Consider the following 23,601-nt stretch of genomic DNA (forward strand, 5'->3'; position numbering starts at 1 on the left):
ATTACATCTCTAAACAGATATGACAAGGAAATCTAACAATCCAGTAATTTAGAAAATAAAAACAATTTTTTCCCCTCAAATGCACAAATTAAAATTCATATGTATAACTGGAAATCTTAAAAAACATAAATGCCAATGAGTTGATTAAATGGATAATCTAGTCTTCAGGCTATGATTATGATGCAGGGCTCTTTTGTAAACATAAAATGTCCCAAAATGGTTTTTATTCAGGGGATAAGATTTAAGGCAACATTCCAGAGGGAAAGCAAGATTTCTTATCCTCTCTGCAATGGACTCTGATCTTAGAACATTCTGAAAGTGGCATCACAGGTAGACAGGGTGGTGAAAAAGGAACACAGGCCTTCATCAGTCGAGGAACTGAGCACAGAAGTTGGGACATTATGTTAAAGTTACACAAGACATTGGTGAGGTTGCACTTGGAATATAGTTTAGTTTAGAGGCCATTTAGCCCATTGAGTCCACACCGCCCATCGCATACCCATTCACACTAGTTCTATCTTATCCCACTTTCATATCTTACACACAAGGGGAAACAACCTATTAATCCACAAACCTGTATAAATAAATACCTGCTCCGCACATCTTCTTTAAACTTTGCCCCTCTCATCTTAAATATTCACATTTACGTATAGTATTATCTGATTTGATTGCAGATAAGTTTTTCACTGTACTTTGGTACAAATGGTACCAGATAGATTGCGTAGGTCTAGGCGGACTGAGCAGAGGTTTTCAGCAAAATGATCGCCAAGCCTGCGCTGGGTCTCGCCGATATGCCTGGAAAACCAGATGCAGTAGATGAGGTTGGAAGAGATGCCTCACCAGGAAACTGTTGGCGTCCTTGGAGGATGTATAGGAACAGGTGTTGCTTCTCCTTGTTGCAGGGGAAAGGACCACAGGAGGGGGTGGTTTGGTTGGGAAGGGGTGTGTTAACCAGGGAGTTGCGGAGGGAGCGGTCTCTGCGGAAAGCGGAAAGGGGTGGAGATGGGAAGATGTGACTGGTGGTAGGATCCCGTTAGAGGTGGCGAAAATGTCGGAGGATTATGTGCTGTGTGCGATGGCTGATGGGGTGAAAGATGAGGACCAAGGGTATTCAGTCCTTCTTTCAACTGGGGGGAGTGGGAGCAAGAGCAAAGCAGCGGGAAACCGAGGAGACACATTTGAGGGCCTCAACTATGATGGAAGAGGGGAACCTCCGTTCCCTAAAGAATGAGGACCTCAGATATCCTGGTATGGAACACCTCATCCTGGGCGCAGATGTGGTGTGGATGGTTGAATTGGGAGTAGGGGATAGAGTCTTTACAGGAGGCAGAGTGGGAAAAAGTGTAGTCTAGATAGCTGTTAGAGTCAGTAGGTTTATAATAGATGACAGTCGATCATCGATCTCCTGTGATGGAGACGGTGAGATCAAGAAAAGTAGGGAGATGTCGGAGATGGTCCAAGTAAATTTGAGTGCAAGATGGAAATTGGTGGTGAAGTTGATGAGTCTGTGAGTTCTGCATGGGTGCCCTGATGCAGTCGTCGATGTAGCAGAGATAGAGTTTGGGGATAGGGCCAGTGTACACCTGGAACAAGGATTGTCTGACGTACCCTACAAAGAGGCAGGCATAGCTGGGGTCCATGCGGATGCCCATAGCTACGACTTGGATTTGGAGGAAGTGGGAGGAGTCGAAGGCAAAGTTGTGATGTACAAGGACCAGCTGCGCTAGGTGGAGGAGAGTGTTGGTAGAGGGAAGTTGGTTGGTTCTGCGGGCAAGGAAGAAACGGAAGGCTTTCAGACCTTCCTAGTGAGGGATGGAGGTGCAGAGTGACTGAATGTCCATCGTAAAGATGAAGGAGTGGAGGCCTGGAAAACATGTCATTGATGAGACGAATGGCGTATGAGGTGTCTTGGACAAAGGTCAGGAGGGATTGAACCAGGGGGATAGGATGAAGTAGAGGTATGTGGAAATTAATTCAGTGGGAAAGGAGCAGGCAGTAACATTGGGTCACCCAGAGTAGTTTTGTACTCCAAGGTAGAAACAAAATGCTGGAGTAATTCAGCGGGCAGGCAGCATCTCTTGAGAGAAAATAATCTGCCGTTCTTTCCTACACATACTTCTGTACTCTTCTATGTTCTATGTAAATACTATCAGGTCAAATCCAAGGACAATAGCTTTGTTTTGCATGCAATCCAAACAGATCAGATAATACTATACATAAATACGATCAAGTCCAACTCAAGTACAATAGATAGAGCAAAGGGAAAGGTACAGAGTGCAGAATATAGTTCTCAGCATTGTAGCACATCAGTTCCATAGACAAAGTCCAATATCCGCAATGGGGTAGAGGTGGATCGGACTGTACCCTAGCTTATGGAAGGACCGTTCAGAAGCCTGACAACAGAGGAATGGATATAATTCCGTCAAATTCAATTACAATAGGTAGAGCAAAAAGGGAGATTTTGTTCCTTTAAACGTGTCTTTTGATTTCCTCATCTGCTGGATCACCCTTAATGTTGGATTTAGTATGTCGAATTTACTACTTCACTTCAAGTGTTTGATCAGTTGGAATCCATTTTTCCCCATCCCTGGCGGAAGTAAAAACATGAATATTTCACCGAACTGCAATCACTTTAGCAAAAGCAAATCAGCGGTGCCTACCTGTACAACCACAAGACTGATTTCCTCACAAAGACTAAACGTGAAACGCTGAATATACTCAACAGGTCAGGCAGCATCTGTGGAGAGAGAAGCACAAAATTAACATTTGATTTCTGCAGATGCTGTAATCTTGAGTAGAATCTAAGTGCTGGAGGGACTCAGTATCTGTGGGCAGCACAATGGCGCAGCGGTGGAGTTACTGCCTCACAGCGCCAGAGACCCGGGTTTGATCCCGACTTCTTCTTTCGTCTCCGTCTCCCATGTTTCAAATGTTGACATCGCTGTCATCGTCTGTCCTGCAAAGGACGGAAGCTTCGGGCGACAATCAGTGGGAGCCAACACTACAGATGATGGTGGTAGCAGAATCAGCTCAGGATACTTCCAGTTTCCAGCCCCGTGGTCTGATCCTGACTACGGGTGCTGTATGTACGGAGTACAGAGTCCTCCTGATCACATTATATCTCTGTGTTTAAGAAGGAACTGTAGATGCTGGAAAATCAAAGGTACACAAAAATGCTGGAGAAACTCAGCGGGTGCAGCAGCATCTATGGAGCGAAGGAGATATGCAACGCTTCGGGTCGAAACGTTGCCTATCTCCTTCGCTCCAAAGATGCTGCTGCACCCGCTGAGTTTCTCCAGCATTTTTGTGTACCTTCACATTATATCTCTGTTTGTTTTGTTGTCACATTCTCCTAGCTAACAATGGTCTATTCTACTTTTTCTTTGATCTTCATCTTATGATACAGCCTGTTACTCCCTCTCCCCTGATACTCAGTCTGAAGAAAGGTCTTGACCCAAAAAGTCACACATTGCTGCTGTCCCGCTGAGTTATTCAAGCATTTTGTGTCTTTCAATGGTAGGCCAAAGGCCCTGTTTCCACGCTGTATCTTTAAAGTCCTCATAAGACTAAGACTGTTCGGCATGTTTGCCCCGACTCTTACCAACCTCTACAGATGCACCTTGGAAAGCATTCTATCGGGATGCATCCCAGCTTGATTTGACAACAGCTCTGCCCAAGACCATGAGAAATAGTAATCGTACTTTGGTGATGAAGGTTCTAAGTTTGCATTGATATTAAATACAGGCATATAAAATTAATAATACACAAAGTGCTGGAGTAAATCTGGTGGTATATCAAGTGGCTGCTGACCCCCAAAATGACCCGCTGAGTTAATCCAGCACTCTGTGTCTTCTTTTATAAACCAGAATCTGCAGTTCCTTGTTTAGACTTTAGACTTTGGAGATACAGCATGGAAACAGGCCCTTTGGCCATTGAGTCCAAGCCGACCAACGATCACCGCAACACTAGCACTATCAAACACATTGGGGACAATTTACAATTAACAGCAGCTAATTAACCTAGAAATCACGTCACCTATTCCTTTTCACCAGAGATGCTGCCTGATCTGCTGAATTACTCCAAGATTTTGTTTCTGTCAACCTTATGTCTTTAGAACTTATGTATTTGGAATGTGGGAGGAAACTGGAGCACTCAGAAAAAACCCCACGCGGTCACAGGGAGAACGTGCAAACTCCGTACAGGCAGCATCCAAGGTCAGCATCGAACCTAGCGCTGTGAGGCAGCAACTCTACCACTGCGCCACCCTCATATGTTCCTACAGGAAAAATGAAGACAGGTTAAGAAATGTCGAATTTTTTAGTCAGAGGGTGGTGAATCTGTGGAATTATTTGCTACAGACGTCTGTGGAGGCCGTCAATTAATATTTTTAAGGCGGATATTGACAGATTCTTGACTAATACGGGTGTCAGGGGTTATGGGGAGAAGGCAGGAGAATGGGGTTGAGGGGCAAAGATAGATCAGCCATCATTGAATGGCGGAGTAGGTTCGATGGGCCGAATGGCCTTATTCTGCTCCAAGAACTTATGAACTTATGAAGTCTAGGGCACAAGAGTCCAATGCCTTAAGCTACAGTTTTGAAACCTTCCTACGACTCAAAACAAATTAAATCATTGCAGCAAGCGATGCTGAAACAACTGTCTGAGAATGATAGGCTGAATTAATATGTCACTGAGCAATTATAGTTATGTTTTATTGTGAGCAAAATCAACCTCCCAATGTCTCACACTAACCTGCATGTTTCGCATTTGGGATTGGCACAGATTGGTGCAGTGGTGCAACGGTAGAGCTGCTGCCTCACAGTGCCAGAGACCCGGGTTCAATCCTGACTACAGTCTCTGTGGACTTTGTACATTCTCCCTGAGATTGCTTCGGTTTTCTCTGGGTGCTCTGGTTTCTTCCCACACTCAAAGAGTACCCGGTTTGTAGGTTAATTGGCTTCGGTAAAACAGATTGTAAATTGTCCCTAGTGTTTGGGATAGTGCTAGTGTGCGGGGTGATCGCTGGTCGGCAGGGACTCGGAGGGCCAATCAGGCAACTGAACCATCCTACCACAACTAGAGAGCAGTCTTGAACAACATAGAAACATTGAAACATAGAAATTAGGTGCAGGAGTAGGCCATTCGGCCCTTCGAGCCTGCACCGCCATTCAATATGATCATGGCTGATCATCCAACTCAGTATCCCGTACCTGCCACAACTATACACCTCAGGTAGTAGAGACCCTCAGACTATCTTTGATCGGACTTAACCTTGCACTGAATGTTATTCGAGTTATTTATTTTATCGTATACACTGTACACTGTAAATAGCTCGATTGTAATAATGTATTGCCTTCCCATTGCTGGTTAGCACCCAACAAAAGCTTCACACTGTACCCCAGTACACATGACAATGAACTAAACTCAACTCAAACTTGAAGGGCCCTTTTTCCGCGCTGCATTTGTAAAACTAAATCTGATTTAAATCATAGATTGAAATCGGCACAGAGGGAGGCCATTTGGCCCTCCTTTCGATGCTAGCAGCTTGAAAGAGTTTTCCAGTTTGTCCCAGCCCCTGGTTGTATCTCCTCTGTTATCAGGCTTCTGAATGGTCCTTTCATAAGTTTGGGTTCTGTCCGATTAACCTCTACCCCATTGCGACGTCGAACTTTGTCCCTGGATTGATGTGCAACAACGCTGAGAACAGGTAGAAAGGGCAAACTCCACGCAGACAGCACCTGTAGTCAGGATCGAACCTGGATCTTTAGCGCTGTGAGGCAGCGGTTCTATTGGCTGTGCCATTGTGACATTCTGGTCTGGCTAACATGCAAAACAAAGATGGAGGCTTAGGGGTGATCTTATAGAGGTGTAAAACATCATGATGGGAATAGATAGTGAATGCACAGTCGTTTACCCAAGGGTCATGGAGCCATTAGCACAGAAACAGTCCCTTGGCAAAAGTTGCCCATGCTGACTAAGATGCCCAAACGACAGTCATCTAGTCCCACCTTCCTACATTTGGCCCATATCCCTCCAAACCTTTCCTTACCATGTACCTGTCCAATGTATTTTAAATTCAAGATTCAAGACTCAAGATTCAATTTAATTGTCATTTGGACCCCTTGAGGTACAAACGAAATGCCGTTTCTGCAGCCATACATTACAAACAAATAGACCCAAGACACAACATAATTTACATAAACATCCATCACATCGCTGTGATGGAAGGCCAAAAAAACTTATCTCTCCACTGCACTCCCTCCCCCCCGATGTCAGAGTCAAAGTCAAAGCCCCCGGCTAGCAATAATATGTTATAGTACCTGCCTCAACTACTTCATCTGGCAGCTCATTCCATACACCCACCATTCACTTGATTTCCCTGCTCTGGATGAAAACCATGGTAGGTTGATCTGGAAGGTTAAAGCGCATGGGATCCAGGGAGAACCAGCTGACTGGTTGGAGAATTGGCTTCAGAAACAGGACAAAGGGAATAACATTCAGTGCAGATGAGTTTGAGAAGAGTTTGATTAAAGATAGTCCAAGGGTATCCAATGAGGCTTGTAATCTAGTCTACCACTTGTCCTGTATCTCTACATTCACCAATCGTATTCATTGGTTTATTTTCAGCTATGTTATCCAAAAAGATTATTGAAAATCGAATACTATACATTTCCTACATTACTGCTGTTCCCTGCACCAGAAATCTCAATAAAGTCGGTCACGTGAAGGAATTACAGGGGTGCACTCGTAAATAGGTCATTAATGGTGTGCATTGGCAAATCCATACCCCACCATTCCAGATGATCCATATCCCTCCATTCCCAGTATATCCACATGCCTATCCAAAAGTCTCTTAAACGCCACTGTTGTATTTGCTTCCACCACAACCCCTGGCAGCACGTTCCAGGCACTCACCACCCTCTGCACCCCACATCTCCTTTAATCTTAGCCATCTCGCCTTAAAGCTATGCCCTCTAGTGTTTGATCTTTCCATCCTGGGAAAAAAATTCTAAATGTCCATCTATGCTTCTCATAGTTTTATATACTTCTGTGAAGTCTCTCCACAACCTCCGGAGCTGCCGAGAAAACAATCCAGGTCTGTGCAACCTCTCTGTAGCTAATACCTACTAATCCAGGTGTCATTCTGGTAAACCTCTTCTGCACCCTCTTAAAATACTCTACATCGTTCCTGTAATGGGGGCGACCAGAACTGCATGCAATACTCCAAATGCGGCCTAACTAAAGTCCTATAAAGCTGCATCAAGACTTCCTGACTCTTATACTCAAGGCACCAACCGAGAAAAACAAGTATATCATCATATGCCTTCTTTACCACTCCATCTAGTTGTGTTTTGCAAAGCTGGGGTAGATGGGAAACATTTTCACTCAGAGGGCAGTCAGTATCTGGGCTGCCAGAGAAAGTGTCGACAAAATGGAGGGCACTAGTAAATGGGGATTTAGTGGAGGGCACTAGTAAATGGGGAATTAGTGGAGGGCACTAGTAAATGGGGAATTAGTGGAGGGCACTAGTAAATGGGGAATTAGTGGAGGGCACTAGTAGATGGGAAACATTTTCACTCAGAGGGTAGTCAGTAAATGCCAGAGAAAGTGTCGACAAAATGGAGGGCACTAGTAAATGGGGATTTAGTGGAGGGCACTAGTAAATGGGGAATTAGTGGAGGGCACTAGTAAATGGGGAATTAGTGGAGGGCACTAGTAAATGGGGAATTTTCCTGCCTTCGTCCCATATTCCCTGACACCTGTACTAATCAAGAATCTGTCAATCTCCGCCTTAACACTCATTGACGACCTCCATGGCCGTCTGTGGCAATTAATTTGTGGGAAGGAACTGCAGATGCTGGTTTACACTGAAGATAGACACAAAATGCTGGAATAACTCAGGGTCAGGCAGCATCTCTGGAGAAAAGGAATATGTTTTGAATATTACCAGACGGCTTACCCCGAGGCATTTACCACCGTAGCAGGGGACTTTAACAAATGGCTACACGGGTAATTAGGGGTGGGCACCAGTTAATGGGGAATTAGGGGTGGGCACCAGTAATGGGGAAGTAGGGGTGGGCACCAGTAAGGGGGAATTAGGGGTGGGCACCAGTTACTGGGGAGTTAGAACGTGGCGTGTTTTAGAAACCTGTGCGGACCAACTGGCTGGAGTTTTTACGGACATTTTCAACCTCTCACTTCTGAGGTCTGAGGTTCCACCTGCTTTAAAAGGGCATCAATTATACCAGTGCCCAAGAAGAGTAAGGTGACGTGCCTAAGTGACTATCGACCAGTGACACTAACGTCAGTGGCGATGAAGTGCTTTGAGAGGTTGATCATGGTGCAAATCAACTCATACCTCAACATAAACCTGGACCCACTGCAGTTCTCTTACCGCCACAACAGATCAACGGTGGATGCGATCTCGCTGGCTCTCCACTCCGCACTGAACCACGGACAACAAAAACTCATATGTCTGGCTGTTATTCATCGATTACAGCTCGGCATTTAATACAATCATCTCCTCCAAGCTGGTTTCCAAGCTCTCAGAACTGGGTCTCTGCAATTGGATCCTCGACTTCCTCATCCAAGGACCACAGTCTATCCGTTTTGGTGGAAATGTGTCAACATCAATAACAATCAGCATGGGAGCACCTCAAGGCTGCATGCTCAGCCCCCTGCTGTACTCACTCTATACTCATGACTGCGTGCCCGGACATAGTGCAAACTCCATCATCAAGTTAGCCAATGACATCACTGTTGTGGGGACTGATGGGGACGAGTCAGAGTATAGAAGAGAGATCGACCGACTGACCAAATGGTGCCAGCACAATAACCTGACCCTCAACACCAGCAAAACCAAGGAACTGATTGTGGACTTTGGAAGGGGTAGGATGGGGACCCACAGTCCCGTTTATATCAACGGGTCGATGGTGGAAAGGGTCAAGAACTTCAAATTCCTGGGCGTGCACATCTCTGAAGATATCTCCTGGTCTGAGAACACCGATGTAATTATAAAGAAAGCACATCAGCACCTCTACTTCTTGAGAAGATTACGGAGAGTCGGTTTGTCAAGGAGGACTCTCTCGAACTTCTACAGGTGCAGTTCTTTCTTATGCACTTAAACTGCACATCTGGCTGCATGTGGAACATATCCCACCATTCCCTGCCTCTTCATGTTCTGTGTAAACACCTCTTAAATGTTGTTACCTATTGCATTCACCGTAGTCTGAACATCACCATCTATGCTGTGAGTTCCACCAGGAGTCCTGGCACCCTACAGGTTGAGAGGAGACCTGATAGAGTATATATTTTTTCTGGTGCGGAAAAATCTAATAGTAGAAGGCATAGCTTTAAGGTGAGAGGGGCAAAGCGCCAGACACCCAGGTTCGATACTGACTACGGGTGCTGTCTATGGGGAGTTTGCACAATCTCATTAGGTTTCCTCCAGGAGCTCCAGTTTCCTCCCACACTCCAAAGACGTACAGGTTTGCAGGCTAATTGCCTTGGTTAACAGTTTAAACTGTACCTAGTGTGTGTAGGATAGTGCTAGTGTGCAGGGTGATCGCTGGTCGGCGTGGACTCGGTGGGCCGAAGGGCCTGTTTCCGCGCTGTATCTCTAAACTAAACTAAGCTATGAACACTGAATTCTCTCATTTTGGGTAACCTCTCACAGACCCGCCCAACAGAACTGCTGAGTTACTGCAACACTTTGTGCCCTTCACGTTTTCAACGTTGCTTGGGTTTCCGAAGGTTTGAAGCATTGTATGAGGAGATAGAAAAGCATTCCTCCAACAGCGTTGGAAGAAAAAGGGAAACAATAAAATCATTGATTCTCTTGAAATGAAGAAGGTGATTTCAGCAGTGCTTTGGGCGAGTATTGATCTTTTATTATTAATGGGCACAAATGTTTTGCAGAGATGCTTTGGTTAGGAAGTCGGTACTACAGTTAAAGGCAGAAGCAAGCGAGGCAGTTTCTTCAATAAAACTAGAGACCACATTAACCACAGCGCCCACGCGCTAAATACACCTCAAACTATTAATAGTTAATTGTGCAAAAACCACACCAAAGTATTCATTCACCAGCTGAAAGAACTGCTGCAAGCAAATAGTAAATTCAATGGGGAGCCATATTAAAAGAGCGATGCTAAGTTTAGGTTTAGGTTTGTTAACACAGAACAGTACAGCACAACAGAAGGCCATTCGGCCCACAATGTCTGTGCCAAGCATGATGCCAAGACCAACTCTTATCTGCCTGCACATATTCCATATCCCTCCATTCCCTGCCTTCAAAAAACATCGAACATAGAACAGTACAACACAGGAACAGGCCCTTCGGCCCACAATGTCAGTGCTGAACATGATGCCTAGCCCAAATCGTTTCTTCCTGCATTTAATCCATTCCCTGCATACACATGCACCTATCCAAGTGCCCTTTAAATAGGCATTTGCCTCCACCACCACCCTTGGCAGCGTTCCAGGCACTCACTACCCTCGGTTAAAAAACCTTGCACATCTCCTTGAGACGTTTGACTTGACTTGACTTGACGTTCTTTTCTCACCTTAATATTAGTTATATGCTCTAATATTTTGATTATTCCTTGGGAAAAGAAGTTCTGACTGTCTACCCTTTCATAATTTTGTATTCTTTTATCAGTGCACAACCTCTGGCGATCAGAGAAAACAATCCATGCCTGTCCAGCCTCCCCATGTAGTTACTGGTAAAGAATTATTAGTGTCACTTGTGGCTAAGGGGATCAGGGGGTATGGAGAGAAGGCAGGGATGGGATACTGAGTTGGATGATCAGCCATGATCATATTAAATGGCGGTGCAGGCTCAAGGGGCCGAATGGCCTACTCCTGCACCTAATTTCTATGTTTCTATGTTTCTATGTCACGTGTAAATTATTGGCATGTATATTGAAAAGAAACACAAAATGCTGGAATAACAACAGGTCAGGCAGCATCTCTGAAGAAAAGGAATAGGTGACTTTTCGAGTCGAGACCCTATTTCAGACTGAGAGGAGAAGGAAACTATAAATATGAAATGGTACAGAACATTGAAAAACTTTGTTTTGCATGCTGTCCAATCAGACCAGATAGGACTGTGCTTAAATATAATCGTCAAACTCAAGTACAATAGGTGGAGCAAAAGGGAAGATACAGAGTGCAGAATATAGTTCTCAGCATTGTAGCGCATCAGTTCCAGAGACAAAGTCCAATGTCCGCAATGGGGTAGAGGTGAATCAAACAGCACCCTAGCTTCTGGAAGGATGGTGAGTCTGTTAAGAGTGATGGATCCTGAGACTGAACACAGAGTACTTTGGCAACGAGTTACTTTACCTTTCTCTCAAATAACCCTAAATCCATTGTGAGCTCCAACCAGCATAATCAAGGACGTGTCTTACCCCCTCTTCTCTCTTTTCCCATCAGGCAAGAGGTACAGACATGTAAAAACGCACACCTCCAGATTCAGGGACAGTTTCTTCCCAGCTGTTATCAGGCATCTGAACCATCCAACCACCAACTAGAGAGCAGTCCTGTGTTACTATCTACATCATTGGAGACCCTCAGACTATCTTTGATCGGATTTTACTGGCTTCATCTTGCACTAAACGTTATTCACATTATTCTCTTTATCCTGTGTCTGTACACTGTGAATGGTCTGATTGCATTCATGTATTATCTTTCTGCTGACTGGTTAGCACGCAACAAAAGATTTTCACTGTACGCGTGACAATAAACTAAAGTCAACAGGTGACCTTGATCCATATTGCCAAGCAAGCTGCAACACAAATTTAGAGTCCATCACACAGACCAGAGTGCCATCACTGACTCCATCTAAACTTCATGCTGCCTTGGGAAAGCAGCTCAACATAATCAAAGACTTGTCCCACCCCGTTCATTCCTTCTTCTCCCCACTCCCGTCCGGCAGGCGGTACAGAACCTTGAAAGCGTGCACCACCAGACTCAGGAAATGCTTCTCCCCTTCTGCCATCACATGGAGAATGTACAAACTCTGTACAGACAGCACCCATAGTCAGGATCAAACCCGAGTCCCTGGCACTGCAAGGCAGCAACTCTACCGCTGTGCCATTGTGCTGCCCATAAGCTAGGGTTTCGTCCCAATCTTCCAACCCACCTCATTGCAGCCCTTGCACTTTATCTGCACTTTCTCTGTAACTGTAACACTATAATGCTGTAACCGTATGTTGTGTTTTTTTTTCCTTTTTGGATCTATCTGGAAGATATACACAAAATGCTAGAGTAACTCAGCGGGACAGGCAGCATCTCTGGAGAGAAGGAATGGGTGACGTTTCGGGTCGAGACCCTGCTTTTATATGGCATGTTCTCACTCGTGCATGGTATGGTTTGCCTGGATAGTACACAAACCAAATTTATCATTGTAATAAAGGTTTTTCATATGACAATAAAAAAACAATTCCAATAATGGAAATACAGTAGGTGAGCAAAAAAGGGCGGCATGGCCTCATCCTGTACTGTGTGATTCCATGACTCTACCTGGACTCTTAGTTTAGTTTAGTTTTTTGTTTCAGTTTTAGAGATACAGAGCGGAAACAGGCCCTTGGCCCCACCAAGTCTGCCCAACTAGTGATCATCACTCATGACCACTATCCTTTACACTCTAGACAATTTACAATTTTACCAAGCCAATTAGCCTCCAAACATGTGTGTCGTTGGAATGTGGGAGGAAACTGGAGATAAGGCACAAATTCCGTACAGACTGCACCCGTAAACATGATCGAACCCTGGTCTCTGGCGCTGTGAGGCAGCAACTCTACCGCTGCACCACCGTCTGCCCAGCTTAGTGTCAAGGTACAGTGAAAAGCTTTTGTAGCTTGCTAATCAGCGGAAAAACTATACATGATTACAATCGAGCCGTCCACACTGTACAGATACAGGATAAAGGGAATAACGTTTAGTGCAAGATAAAGTCCAGTAAAGTCCAAATAAAGATAGTCTGAGGGTCTCCAATGGGGTTAGATGGCAGGTCAGGACTGCTCTCTAGTTGTAGGTAGGGCAGCTTTGAATTCTTCTCCAAAATCTCCCACTTCCTATCTAATGAACAGTCAATCCCAGCAGACCTCAGATTAAATCTCACTTCATCACTCTCCAAGCATGTTTTGGCTCATTAAAAGTTTCCAGATAAAGGCAGCCGGTTGCCGTGCCTGTTGGAAGTGTTGTTGATGTACGTTTTACCCAGCAATCAATGAAACTTGTAGCTGTAGGAACTGCAGATGCTGGTTTATACCAAAGATAGACACAAAATGCTGCAGTAACTCAGCAGGACAGGCAGCAGAGGGTATGGATGAGAGGGTATGGGTGACGTTTCGGGACAGCACCCTTCTTCAGACTGAAAGAGGAGGGGGGGGGGGGGGGGGGGGGATTGGAGGTAGAAAATGGCTAGAACAAATCATGGGTGGCAACATATCACCAAGGAAGGGTGGATCCCAGATAGAATGGAGGAGATAAACTCCAACACAATCTCTCTAAACTTTTCCTATTCATGCACCTGTCCCAATGTCTTTCAATTGTTATTAAGATAGAACACAGAAACGTACAATATATATCATCTGCCTGCCTATACATGATCACCAACTAGAGGGCAGTCCTGAACTACGGCCCACTTCATTGGAGACCCTCAAAATATCATTAATCGGACTTTACTGGCTTTATCTTGCACTAAACGTTTTTCTCTTTATCCTGTTTCTGTTCGTTGTGGACGGCTCGATTGTAATCATGTATAGTCTTTCCGCTGATTCGATAGCACATAACAAAAGCTTTTCACTGTACCTCGGTACATGTGACAATAAACTAAACTGACACTAAGTGTTGGAGTGACTCAGCATGGCAGGCACTATCCCTGGAGAACATGGATTGGTGACGTTTCGGGTCGGGACAAAAGGGTGTCAGATAAGGAGAGTCAAGGAGTGACTCTAGGAGCTTTTTTCACACAGAGAGTGGTGAATCTCTAGAACTCTCTGCCACAGAGGGTAGTTGAGGCCAGTTCATTGGCTATTTTTAAGAGGGGAGTTAGATGTGGCCCTTGTGGCTAAGGGGATCAGGGGGTATGGAGAGAAGGCAGGTACGGGATACTGAGTTGGATGATCAGCCATGATCATATTGAATGGCGGTGCAGGCTCGAAGGGCCGAATGGCCTACTCCTGCACCTAATTTCTATGTTTCTAAGGAGTGACATGTAAAGCCGGTGAGAGGGATATGGGTGGAGAGGGGAAGGGAGAAGGGCAGGAGAGTGCTAGTTCTATGGGTGCTGGTTCTATGTTATCCCACGTCCTCATCCACTCCCTAAACACGAGGGGGAATTTAACAGAGGGCCAATTAACCTACAAACATGCATGTCTTTGGAATGCACTTGGGTGGTGGGGAGCGGTTGAGGAAAGATTTAATAGGAACCCGAGGGGGCCATTTTTTTACACAAAGGGCGGTGGGTGTAGGAATGAGCTGCCACAGGAGGTAGTTGAGGCAGGTACTATCGCAGCGTTTAAGAAACAATTAGACAGGTACATGGATAGGACAGGTTTAGACGGATATGGGTCAAACAGTGGCAGTTGGAACTAGTGGAGATGGGACAGGTTGGCCAGCATGGGCAAGTTGGGCCGAAGGGCCTGCTTCCACCCTGTATGACTCCATGACTCTATGAAAGAGGGATGGAGAAGGGGATGTTAGTGAGTTACATCAGCACTTTGTCTATCTTTGCTTTATAAATGGTTCTTTTTAATGACCGGGGGGGGGGGGGGGGGGGGGGGGGGGGGGGGGAGAGAGAGAAGAGAAGAGAGAGAGAGAGAAGAGAGAACAGGATGAGAGGGAGAGAGAGAGAGAGAGAGGCAGGGTGAGTGGGGGCAGGAGGGTAAAGTGAGAGAAAGAAGGAAGAGGACAGGGTAAGTGAGCGTGTGTAGAGAGAGAGGGCAGAGTGTGGGAGAGACAAGGGTGGTGAGTGAGAGAGGGGCAAGGTGGGAGCGACTGAGTGAGAGGGAAGGGGGGCAGAGTGAGTGAGAGAGGGGCAGATCATGGGACCAGGGGAGGGTGGAGGGGCGGGAGAGGAAAGGGAGAGTGGGAGAAAGAAGGGGTAATAGCTGGGGGGGGGGGGGGAGGGGGAAATGGGAGTGGGGCGAGTGGGAGGAGAGGGTGCGGGGATGGGTAGAGCATGATGAAGACAGGGAGAGAGAAGGGGTCAGAGCAAGGAAGAGAGTGGGGAGGTTAAGGGAGGGTGGGAGGGTAAGAGGGGAGAGGCTGGGAGATTGGGGAAGGTGGGAGAGGGAAAGATGAGAGGGGGAGGATGGGAGTGTGGGAGGGGGAGATGGAAGGGTAGGTGAGAGGAGAGGGTAGGTAGGGTGGTAGAGGAGCGTCAGAGGGGAGGGGGAGAGTGGGTAGAGAGGGACAGGAGAGAGGGAGAGGGGAGAGTGGAGGGTGGGAGGGGATGAGGGGATGACTAGAGCACTGGAAGACAACATGGGAGAGAGGAGGGGTAAGGGTTAGGAGATGGAGGGCGGGAGTCTTGAGTAGGTGGGAGGGGAGGGCTAGATGGAGCGGGGAGATGGGAGAGGAGAGGAGTGTTGGGAGAGGGGGTGAGCAGGGGGTGGCCGGTGGGCTGCCGTGGGGGTGAAGCGGCCACTGATGCGCTGCTCTGGCGGGGTGAGGGCGGGCACGGCGGGAGAGAGCGGCCCCAGCAACGCGCTGCAGGAGACGGGGAGGGATGGAGAGAGAGGCTTGTGTGTGTGTGTGTGTGATGGTGCATACATGTGTGTATGTGAATGCTTGTGAGTGTGTGATGTTGGTGTAAGTGTGTTAGTGATGTGTGTGTGTGTGATCTGTGCGATCTGGCGAGTGTGCCCTCTGTGTGTGTGAGATGTGTGTGTGTGTAAGTGTGTGATGTTGGTGCAAGTATGTTAGTAATGTGTGTGTGATGGTGCATACATGTGTGTGTGTGGACATGTCGTGTGTGAATGCTTGTGAGTGTGCGATGTTGGTGTAAGTGTGTTAGTGATGTGTGTGTATGTGATCTGTGCGATCTGGCAAGTGTGCCCTCTGTGTGCGTGAGAGTGGTGTGTGTGAATCGTGTGTGTAAACGTGTGAATGGTGTGCTGTGAGTGTGTATGCTGGTAAGTAGTGTGTTCAAGGATATGAGTGGTGTGATGGCGTGTGGGAGGTGTGTGCGTGTGTAAGTGTGTGCTGAGTCTCTATGTGTGTCAGTGTATTAGTGATGTGTGAGTTGTGGTGTGTGTGTTAATGGTGTGTCCAAGTTTAAGGTGTGATATGTGTAAACATGTGAATGTGTCAGCAGTGTTTATGAGTCAGTAGTGTATGTCTTAGTGTGTATGTGTGTGAGCTGTGATGTGTGTGTGTGTAATGTGCATGTGTGGTGTGTTGTATATATGTGTGTGTGTCAGTACTGTGTATATGGTATGTATGTGTGAGTGTGTGAATCTGTAGACATGTGATAAAAATGTGTGTTGTATATGTGTTAGTACTGTGTGTGGCAGTAGTATGCGTGTGAGATGGGTGAGTATGTGAGCTATGTGTATATGCGTGAGTACTATGTGTGTGATATATGTGTGAGTGCATATGTGTTAATACTGTGCATGTGTGTGAGTACTCTGTGAGTACCGTGTGTGTGTCAGGACTGTGTATGTGAGTGTGATATATGTGTGTGTATGTGTGTGTGTGTGTGTGTGTGTGTGTGTGAATGTGTGTGTGTGTGTGTGTGTGTGTGTGTGTGTGTGTGTGTGTGTGTGTGTGTGTGTGTGTGTGTGTGTGTGTGTGTGTGTGTGTGTGTGTGTGTGTGTGTGTGTGTGTGTGTGTGTGTGTGTGTGTGTGTGTGTGTGTGTGTGTGTGTGTGTGTGTGTGTGTGTGTGTGTGTGTGTGTGTGTGTGTGTGTGTGTGTGTGTGTGTGTGTGTGTGTGTGTGTGTGTGTGTGTGTGTGGGTGTGTGGTGTGTATGTGTGTGTGAGTGCTGTGTGTGTGTGTGTGTGTGAGTACTATGTGTGTATACGGTGTATGTGTGTACAGTGTATGTGTGTACAGTGTATGTGTGTGCTGTGTGTGTGTGTGTGTACTGTGTGTGTGTACTGTGTGTGTGTATATACAATGTATGTGTGTACTGTCTGTGTACTGTGTGTGTGTGTGTGTGTGTGTGTGTGTGTGTGTGTGTGTGTGTGTGCTATGTGTGTGTGTGTGTGTGTGTGTGTGTGTGTGTGTGTGTGTGTGTGTGTGTGTGTGTGTGTGTGTGTACTGTGTGTGTGTGTGTGTACGTGTGTATGTGTGTGTGTTTAGATGTGTATATGTGTGTGTGCGTGTGTGTGTACGAGTGTGTGTGTACGTGTGTGTGTGCACGTGTGTGTGTGTGTTTATGTGTGTGTGTATATGTGTGTGTGTGTACTGTGTGTGTGTAGTGTGTGTGTGTGCTTTGTGTATGTGTACTGTGTGTGGGTGTACTGTGTGTGGTGTGTACTGTGCGTGTGTGTACTGTGTGTGTGTGTGTGTACTGTGTGTGGGTGCTGTGTGTGTTTAGTGTGTGTGTGTGTGTGTACTGTGTGTGTGTAATGTGTGTGCGTGTGCTATGTGGGTGTGTGTGTGCTGTATGCGTGTGTGTGTGCGTGCGTGTGTGTGTGTGTGTACTGTGTGTGCTGTGTGTGTGTGCTGTATGTGTGTGAGTACTGCGTCTGTGTGTGCTGTGTCTGTGAGTACACCTCTCTCCCTGAAGCTCACATCCAACTGCTCAGCACATGCGTGAAACGCTTCGCGTCCCCCAAAGTGCCAGCCAGCAACACACAAATCAACACACACACTCTCTCTCACACACACACACAGAGGGAGTCAGCGGCCGAGCCGCCACACTCTCTCTCTCTCACACACCCTCTCACCTGCTACAATGAAGGGTGGCGGACGGTGTGTCGCCTCTCCGCTCCGCTCCCCACGATACACGGGAGAGAATGTAGACCGTCTTACAGAGGCTGGCTCTAAGGTAGGCGAGAGAGAGAGAGACAGAGGGAGAGAGAGAGCGAGTCGCTGTAGGGCATTGAAACCCCCCAAGGCAAGGATCAGGACACAATTAGCTCATTGCCTCTCCTCGCGTCTCAACCAATCTGCAAAGAAAAGTTAAATTTAATTAACTGTTCTGTAGGTGCATTTTCCCTCCTTGCTTTCGCCCTGACTGTGCCCCGGTTTGTTACAATTTTTATGTTGCCAGCACACTGTAATTTCAGCCCTTGCATCATTTTCCTTTGTCTGCAACAGTCTCTCCCCCCGTCAGCTTCAACTTGTTCATTACTCTCCCTCCCTCTGTACAGAAAGCTGATTTTAATCGCTATGATTAGTTTTGATGTGATGTTTCCTGCGGGCGGTTTTCCTCACAAAATGGATCGAGTGTTTCTTTGCCATAAGAGAGGGGGGTTAGAGGGGGCAGAGAGAGGGTGAGGGGCCGAGAGAGGGGGTGAGGGGGAGAGAGGGAGAGAGGAGAGGGAGAGAGGGAGGGGAAGGAGAGAGAGAGAGAGAGAGAGAGATGAAGGAGAGAGAGAGAGAGAGAGGAGAGAGAGAGGAAGGAGAGAGAGAGAGAGGAAAGAGAGAGAGGGGGGAGAGAGAGAGACATACAGAGGGTTAGAGAGCGAGAGACGGAGAGTGAGAAAGGGAGAGAGAAGAGGAGAGAGGGAGAGAGGGGGGAATAGAGAGAGAGAGAGAGAAGAGGAGAGGGGTGAGAGAGGGGGGGAGAGAGAGAGAGGGACAGAGAGAGAGAGAGAGAGAGAGAGAGGGAGAGAGAGAGAGAGAGAGAGAGAGAGAGAGAGCGAGGGAGAGAAGGAGAGAGCGAGATGTGAGAGAGGGGAGAGGTGTAGGATGGATGGGGGAAGAGAGGAGAGGGATGGAGGGGAAGGGTCGGCTAGAGAAAGAGGGTGCATGGGATGCGAGGGAGAGGAGAGAGGGTTGTAGGGGAAGGGAAACGAGTGGGGTAGAGAAGGAGGAAGCAGAGAATGAGGGGGGGGGGGGGAGAGGGTGTTGGAGGCGGGAGGAGTGCGGGCGATAGGCTGAATAAGGGGAGTAAAGTCATTGGGAAGGAATGTGTACAAAACCATGAGAGGAATAGATTGGGTAAAGGCACAGTGTCCCTTGCCCATAGTGGGGGAATCGAGAACCAGAGGACATAGATTTAAGGTGAGGGAGGGGGAAAAGATTTAATGGGAACATAAAGGGGTAACGTTTTTACACAAAGGGTGGTGGGTGTTTGGAACGAGCTGCTGGAGGGGGTAGTTGAGGCAGGGACTATCACAACGTTTAAGAAACATTAGGACAGGCACATGGATAAGACATGTTCAGAGGTTTCTGGCTAAACGCAGGGAGTGGCACTAGTGTAGACGGGGCAAGTTGGTCTGTTTCCACGCTGTGTGAGTAGGAGGCAGGAGGGAGCATAGGGAGGGGAAAGTGGTTACAATTCTCTCCATGACCATCAGTCAATCTAAGGTGGTCACTGGCTGTTGGAGTTGCCCAATCCACCACCTCCAAGACCACGATCTCCCAGTTGCCAAACACTTAACTCCCCTTCCCATTCCCACACCCACCTCTCTGTCCTGGGCCTCCTCCACTGTCAGATTGAGGCCACACGCAAATTGGAGCAACACCACCTCATATTTTGATTGGGCAGCTTACACCCCAGTGGTATGAATATTGATTTCTCTAACTTCATTGATTTCTCCAATGTTCCCTCTCTCTCCGTCCTTCCACCCTAGTCATTGTACTAGTTTCACTGTCGTCTTGTTGAGTTCCTCTGTCTATATACTCGTTATCACCTATCCCACAGCCAACAAAAGACCTTTGTGGGCTCCACACTTCCTTGAATATTGTTGCTTTTTGCATACCTTCCATTAATTTGTCCTAAGTACCGTCTGTATCTCTCGTCCCCTTTCCCCCGACTCTCAGTCTGAAGAAAGGTCTCGACCCCAAAGAGTCACCTATTTATTTTGCCCAGAGATGTTGCCAGACCCGCTGAGTTACTCCAGCTATTTGTGTTTACCTGCAAGACCCTGTGAAAGCAAACCAATTTCTTGGGTAGCTCACAACCCAATGAATGGCATGAACATTGAATTCTCCAATTTTGGAGGTGTAGAGGATCATGAGGGAATAGATAGGGTGAACGCACCCTATCACCCAGAGCATGGGAATCAAAAACCAGAAGATAGACACAAAAACCGGAGGATAGAGTAATTCAGCGGGTTAGGCAACATCTCGAGTGAAAAGGAATACGTGATGTTTTGGGTCAGAACCCTTCTTCAGACTGCAAGTGCAGATCTGGGGAGGAGGCGAGAATAGGCCAGAACAAATCGAGGTTGGTAACAGATGACCTCAGGAAGGGTGGAGTCCATAATGTCCCATTGTTGGTTGGGGAAGGTGTGATATGGCAGGCATATTGCAGGCATACAAGTATGAGAACAGTGGACCTAGGTTTAAGGTGTGTGGGGGGGGGGGAGATTTAATAGAAACCTGAGGGGCACCATTTTTACACAAAGGGTGGTGGGTGTATGGAACGAGCTGCATGTGTCATTTCATTGCACATCTCGTATGTGTATGTGACGAATAAACTTGACTTGATTAACCAAAGTGGAGTAAGTTCTCCTATCAGAGAGAGAGACCAAAACCTCTTTGAGTTGCACCTTATTGGAACAGAGATGGTGATACATGGAACTGGTTTAACAAAAATGAAACAAAATGCTGGAATAACTCAGCAGGTCAGGCAGCATTTCTGGAGATCATGGATAGGTGACGTTTCAGGTCGGGATCCTTCTCCAGACTGATTTTAGTAGGGGGCAGCAAGGTGGAAAACAGATGGGGGGTGTGGAACAAAGCCTGGTGAGTGATAGGTGGATACATGTGAGAGGTGTTTGATTTGCAGATGGGTGGTGTAAGTGATAAAGGGATGAAGATGAAAAAGAGATTAATAAAGTGTCAGATTAGGAGAGAAGAACTCCGTCTTCAAATTCACCGACGACAACACTGTTGTTGGATTAATTAGGCATGATGACGAGTCAGAGTTTAGGAAGGAGATCGACTCACTGACTGACAAAATAGTGCCAGAATGACAACCTTGCTCTTAGTGTCAGTAAAACCAAGGATCTGATTGTGAACTTTGGAAGAGGTTGAATAAGGATCCACCGTCTCGGTAGGCGGTGCGACTCTCGTCAGCAGCGGCCTCTGCAGCCCGTCTGCGTTTTTATTATTTTTTGTCTATGTTTCTATGTAGTTTTTGTTATTTTTTGTTGGGGGGTGTGTGTGTGTGGGGGGGGGGATCTGATAACTTTTAATCTCTCCCTGTGAGACCCGACCTTTCTTTGTCGGGTCTCTGTTGTCGTGAATAAGGAACGTGGAGCGGCCTCCACAGGAGAAGACCAGGACTCTGGTGCCGACGGTTCACCAGACTGATTCCTGGGATGTCAGGACGGTCTTATGAAGAAAGACTGGATAGACTTGGTTTATACTCTCTAGAATTTAGAAGATTGAGAGGGGATCTTATAGAAACTTACAAAATTCTTAAGGGGGTTGGACAGGCTAGATGCAGGAAGATTGCTCCCGATGTTGGGGAAGTCCAGGACAAGGAGTCAAAGCTTAAGGATAAGGGGGAAATCCTTTAAAACCGAGATGAGAAGAACTTTTTTCACACCGAGAGTGGTGAATCTCTGGACCTCTCTGCCACAGAGGGTAGTTGATGAGGCCAGTTCATTGGCTATATTTAAGAGGGAGTTAGATGTGGCCCTTGTGGCTAAAGGGATCAGGGGGTATGGAGAGAAGGCAGAAACAGGATACTGAGTTGGATGATCGGTCATGATCACAATTAAATTGAATGGCGGTGCAGGCTCGAAGGGCCGAATGGCCTACTCCTGCACCTAATTTCTATTTCTATGTTTCTAAACCTGTCGTCATCAATGGGACAATGGTCGACACCAAACTAAAGCCGCGGTCTCCGGTGGGGAAGCGCCGATTCTGGACTTACCTGGACTTTTACCTGTCTGTACATCTGGACGCCGTCAGCGACGGCTGCGGAGGGTTGAGGTCCTGACCACGGGGGGAAATGGAGGAGGACTGGCCAAATGTAGGGCCTTCCACCACAGTGATGAATGCTGGGGTGGATGTTTGTGTTACATTTTTAGTGTGTTTTTGTGTGTTCTTTATCATTGTACCGCTGCTGGCAAATTCATTTCACTTGCACTTTATATGCAATGTGACGAATAAAACTGATTGTATTGTATTGATTGCATTGTATGGTGGAGAGAATCAAAAGCTTCAAACTCCTGGGCCTGCATACCTCTGAAGATCTGTCTTGGACTCAGCATGTTGATGCAATTATAAAGGAAGTCCATCAACATCTCCATTTCCTTAAAAGATAGAGGAGATTTAGTATGTTGACAAATACTCTCAAACTTGTACAGGTGGGAGAGTCTGGGACCAGAGGCCACAACCTCAGAATAAAAGGGTGTACCTTTAGAAAGGAGATGAGGGGGAATTTCTTTAGCCAGAGGGTGGTGAATCTGTGGAATTCATTGCCACAGACGACTGTGAAGGCCAAGTCTACGGGTATTTTTAATACAGAGTTTGACAGATTCTTGATTAGTATGGGTGTCAGGGGTTATGGGGAGAAGGCAGGAGAATGGGGTTGAGAAGGAAAGATAGATCAGCCATGATTGAATAGCAGAATATTGATGGGCCAAATGGCCTAATTCTGCCCCTAGAACTTATGAACTTATGAAAGTAGCTCACCCCCACTTTCCCGAAATGATTTGCACTGATAAACATTGGCCTTAACAACAACACCACCTCCTCTGAAAAATTGTGCTTCCCTTTCCTAGGTAGAGCGGGAGAAGCCTTATAATTGTCTCTGCAAGTATCATTTATAAATCTATAATTAAAATAAAATAGATTCCATGCCCTAGTTTTTAATATAGTAACAACCTTTAACAGATGTGGAATAATGAAAGTTTAAGAATTATCTTTCTTCTCAACCTGTCCCTGGGTATCGATGATGACGTAAGTGAGAGGCACAGTGGTGCAGCAGTAGAGTTGCTGCCTCATAGCACCAGGGACCAGGTTACAACCTGACTATGGGTGCTGTCTGTACGGAGTTTGTACGTTCGCCTGTGACCGTGTGGATTTTCTCCGGGTGAAACATAGAAACATAGAAACTATGAAACACTCTGAACTGGGTGATGGGTGAGATATGAAGTAGGCATATCCCTTTTCTGTTTTCTCTCTTTTTTTTCCCTTCTTTTTTCCTTCTTTTTTTTAACAATTCTATGGGTTTTTCTCTTTCTCTTTCGACAGGCTATCACTTGTTAGCCCCGGGAGTGGTACTCCAGGGGTTTATACATCACCATGTCCTTCACTCTTTCCCTTTCTCGCTTTCTCTCTCTTGTGTTACCTTTCTCTTGCTAAATTTAAAATAGAAGTTGTACACAAAATGTATTATGTCTTATGCCACGGTTTATACCACTGTACACTGCTTCTAATAAAAGCACAATAATAAATAAATAAATTAATTAATAATTAAAAAAAAACATAGACACTAAGTGCAGGATTAGGCCATTTGG

The 23,601-nt window shown here is 46.4% G+C and overlaps 1 protein-coding gene across 5 annotated transcripts in view; it reads right to left on the reverse strand.

The window, feature by feature from the left end:
* Positions 1-18,278, reverse strand: part of kctd1 (potassium channel tetramerization domain containing 1) — a 102,371-nt gene extending 84,093 nt beyond the window's left edge. For 3 of the 5 annotated variants that reach the window (XM_055634298.1, XM_055634297.1, XM_055634296.1), the window contains exon 1: positions 2,661-2,737. Coding sequence is in view for 1 of the 5 variants with exons in the window: in XM_055634295.1 (XP_055490270.1) it covers positions 2,661-2,737 (77 nt within the window). In the remaining 4 variants the exon portion in view is untranslated. Of the gene's footprint in view, positions 1-2,660; positions 2,738-17,901 lie in introns of those variants that run through there. The other 2 variants (XM_055634295.1, XM_055634301.1) reach the window with 2 other exon arrangements.
* Positions 18,279-23,601: the final 5,323 nt, after the last annotated feature.

The sequence above is a fragment of the Leucoraja erinacea genome, chromosome 4 (assembly GCF_028641065.1).
Source record: "Leucoraja erinacea ecotype New England chromosome 4, Leri_hhj_1, whole genome shotgun sequence".
NCBI lineage: Eukaryota > Metazoa > Chordata > Chondrichthyes > Rajiformes > Rajidae > Leucoraja > Leucoraja erinaceus.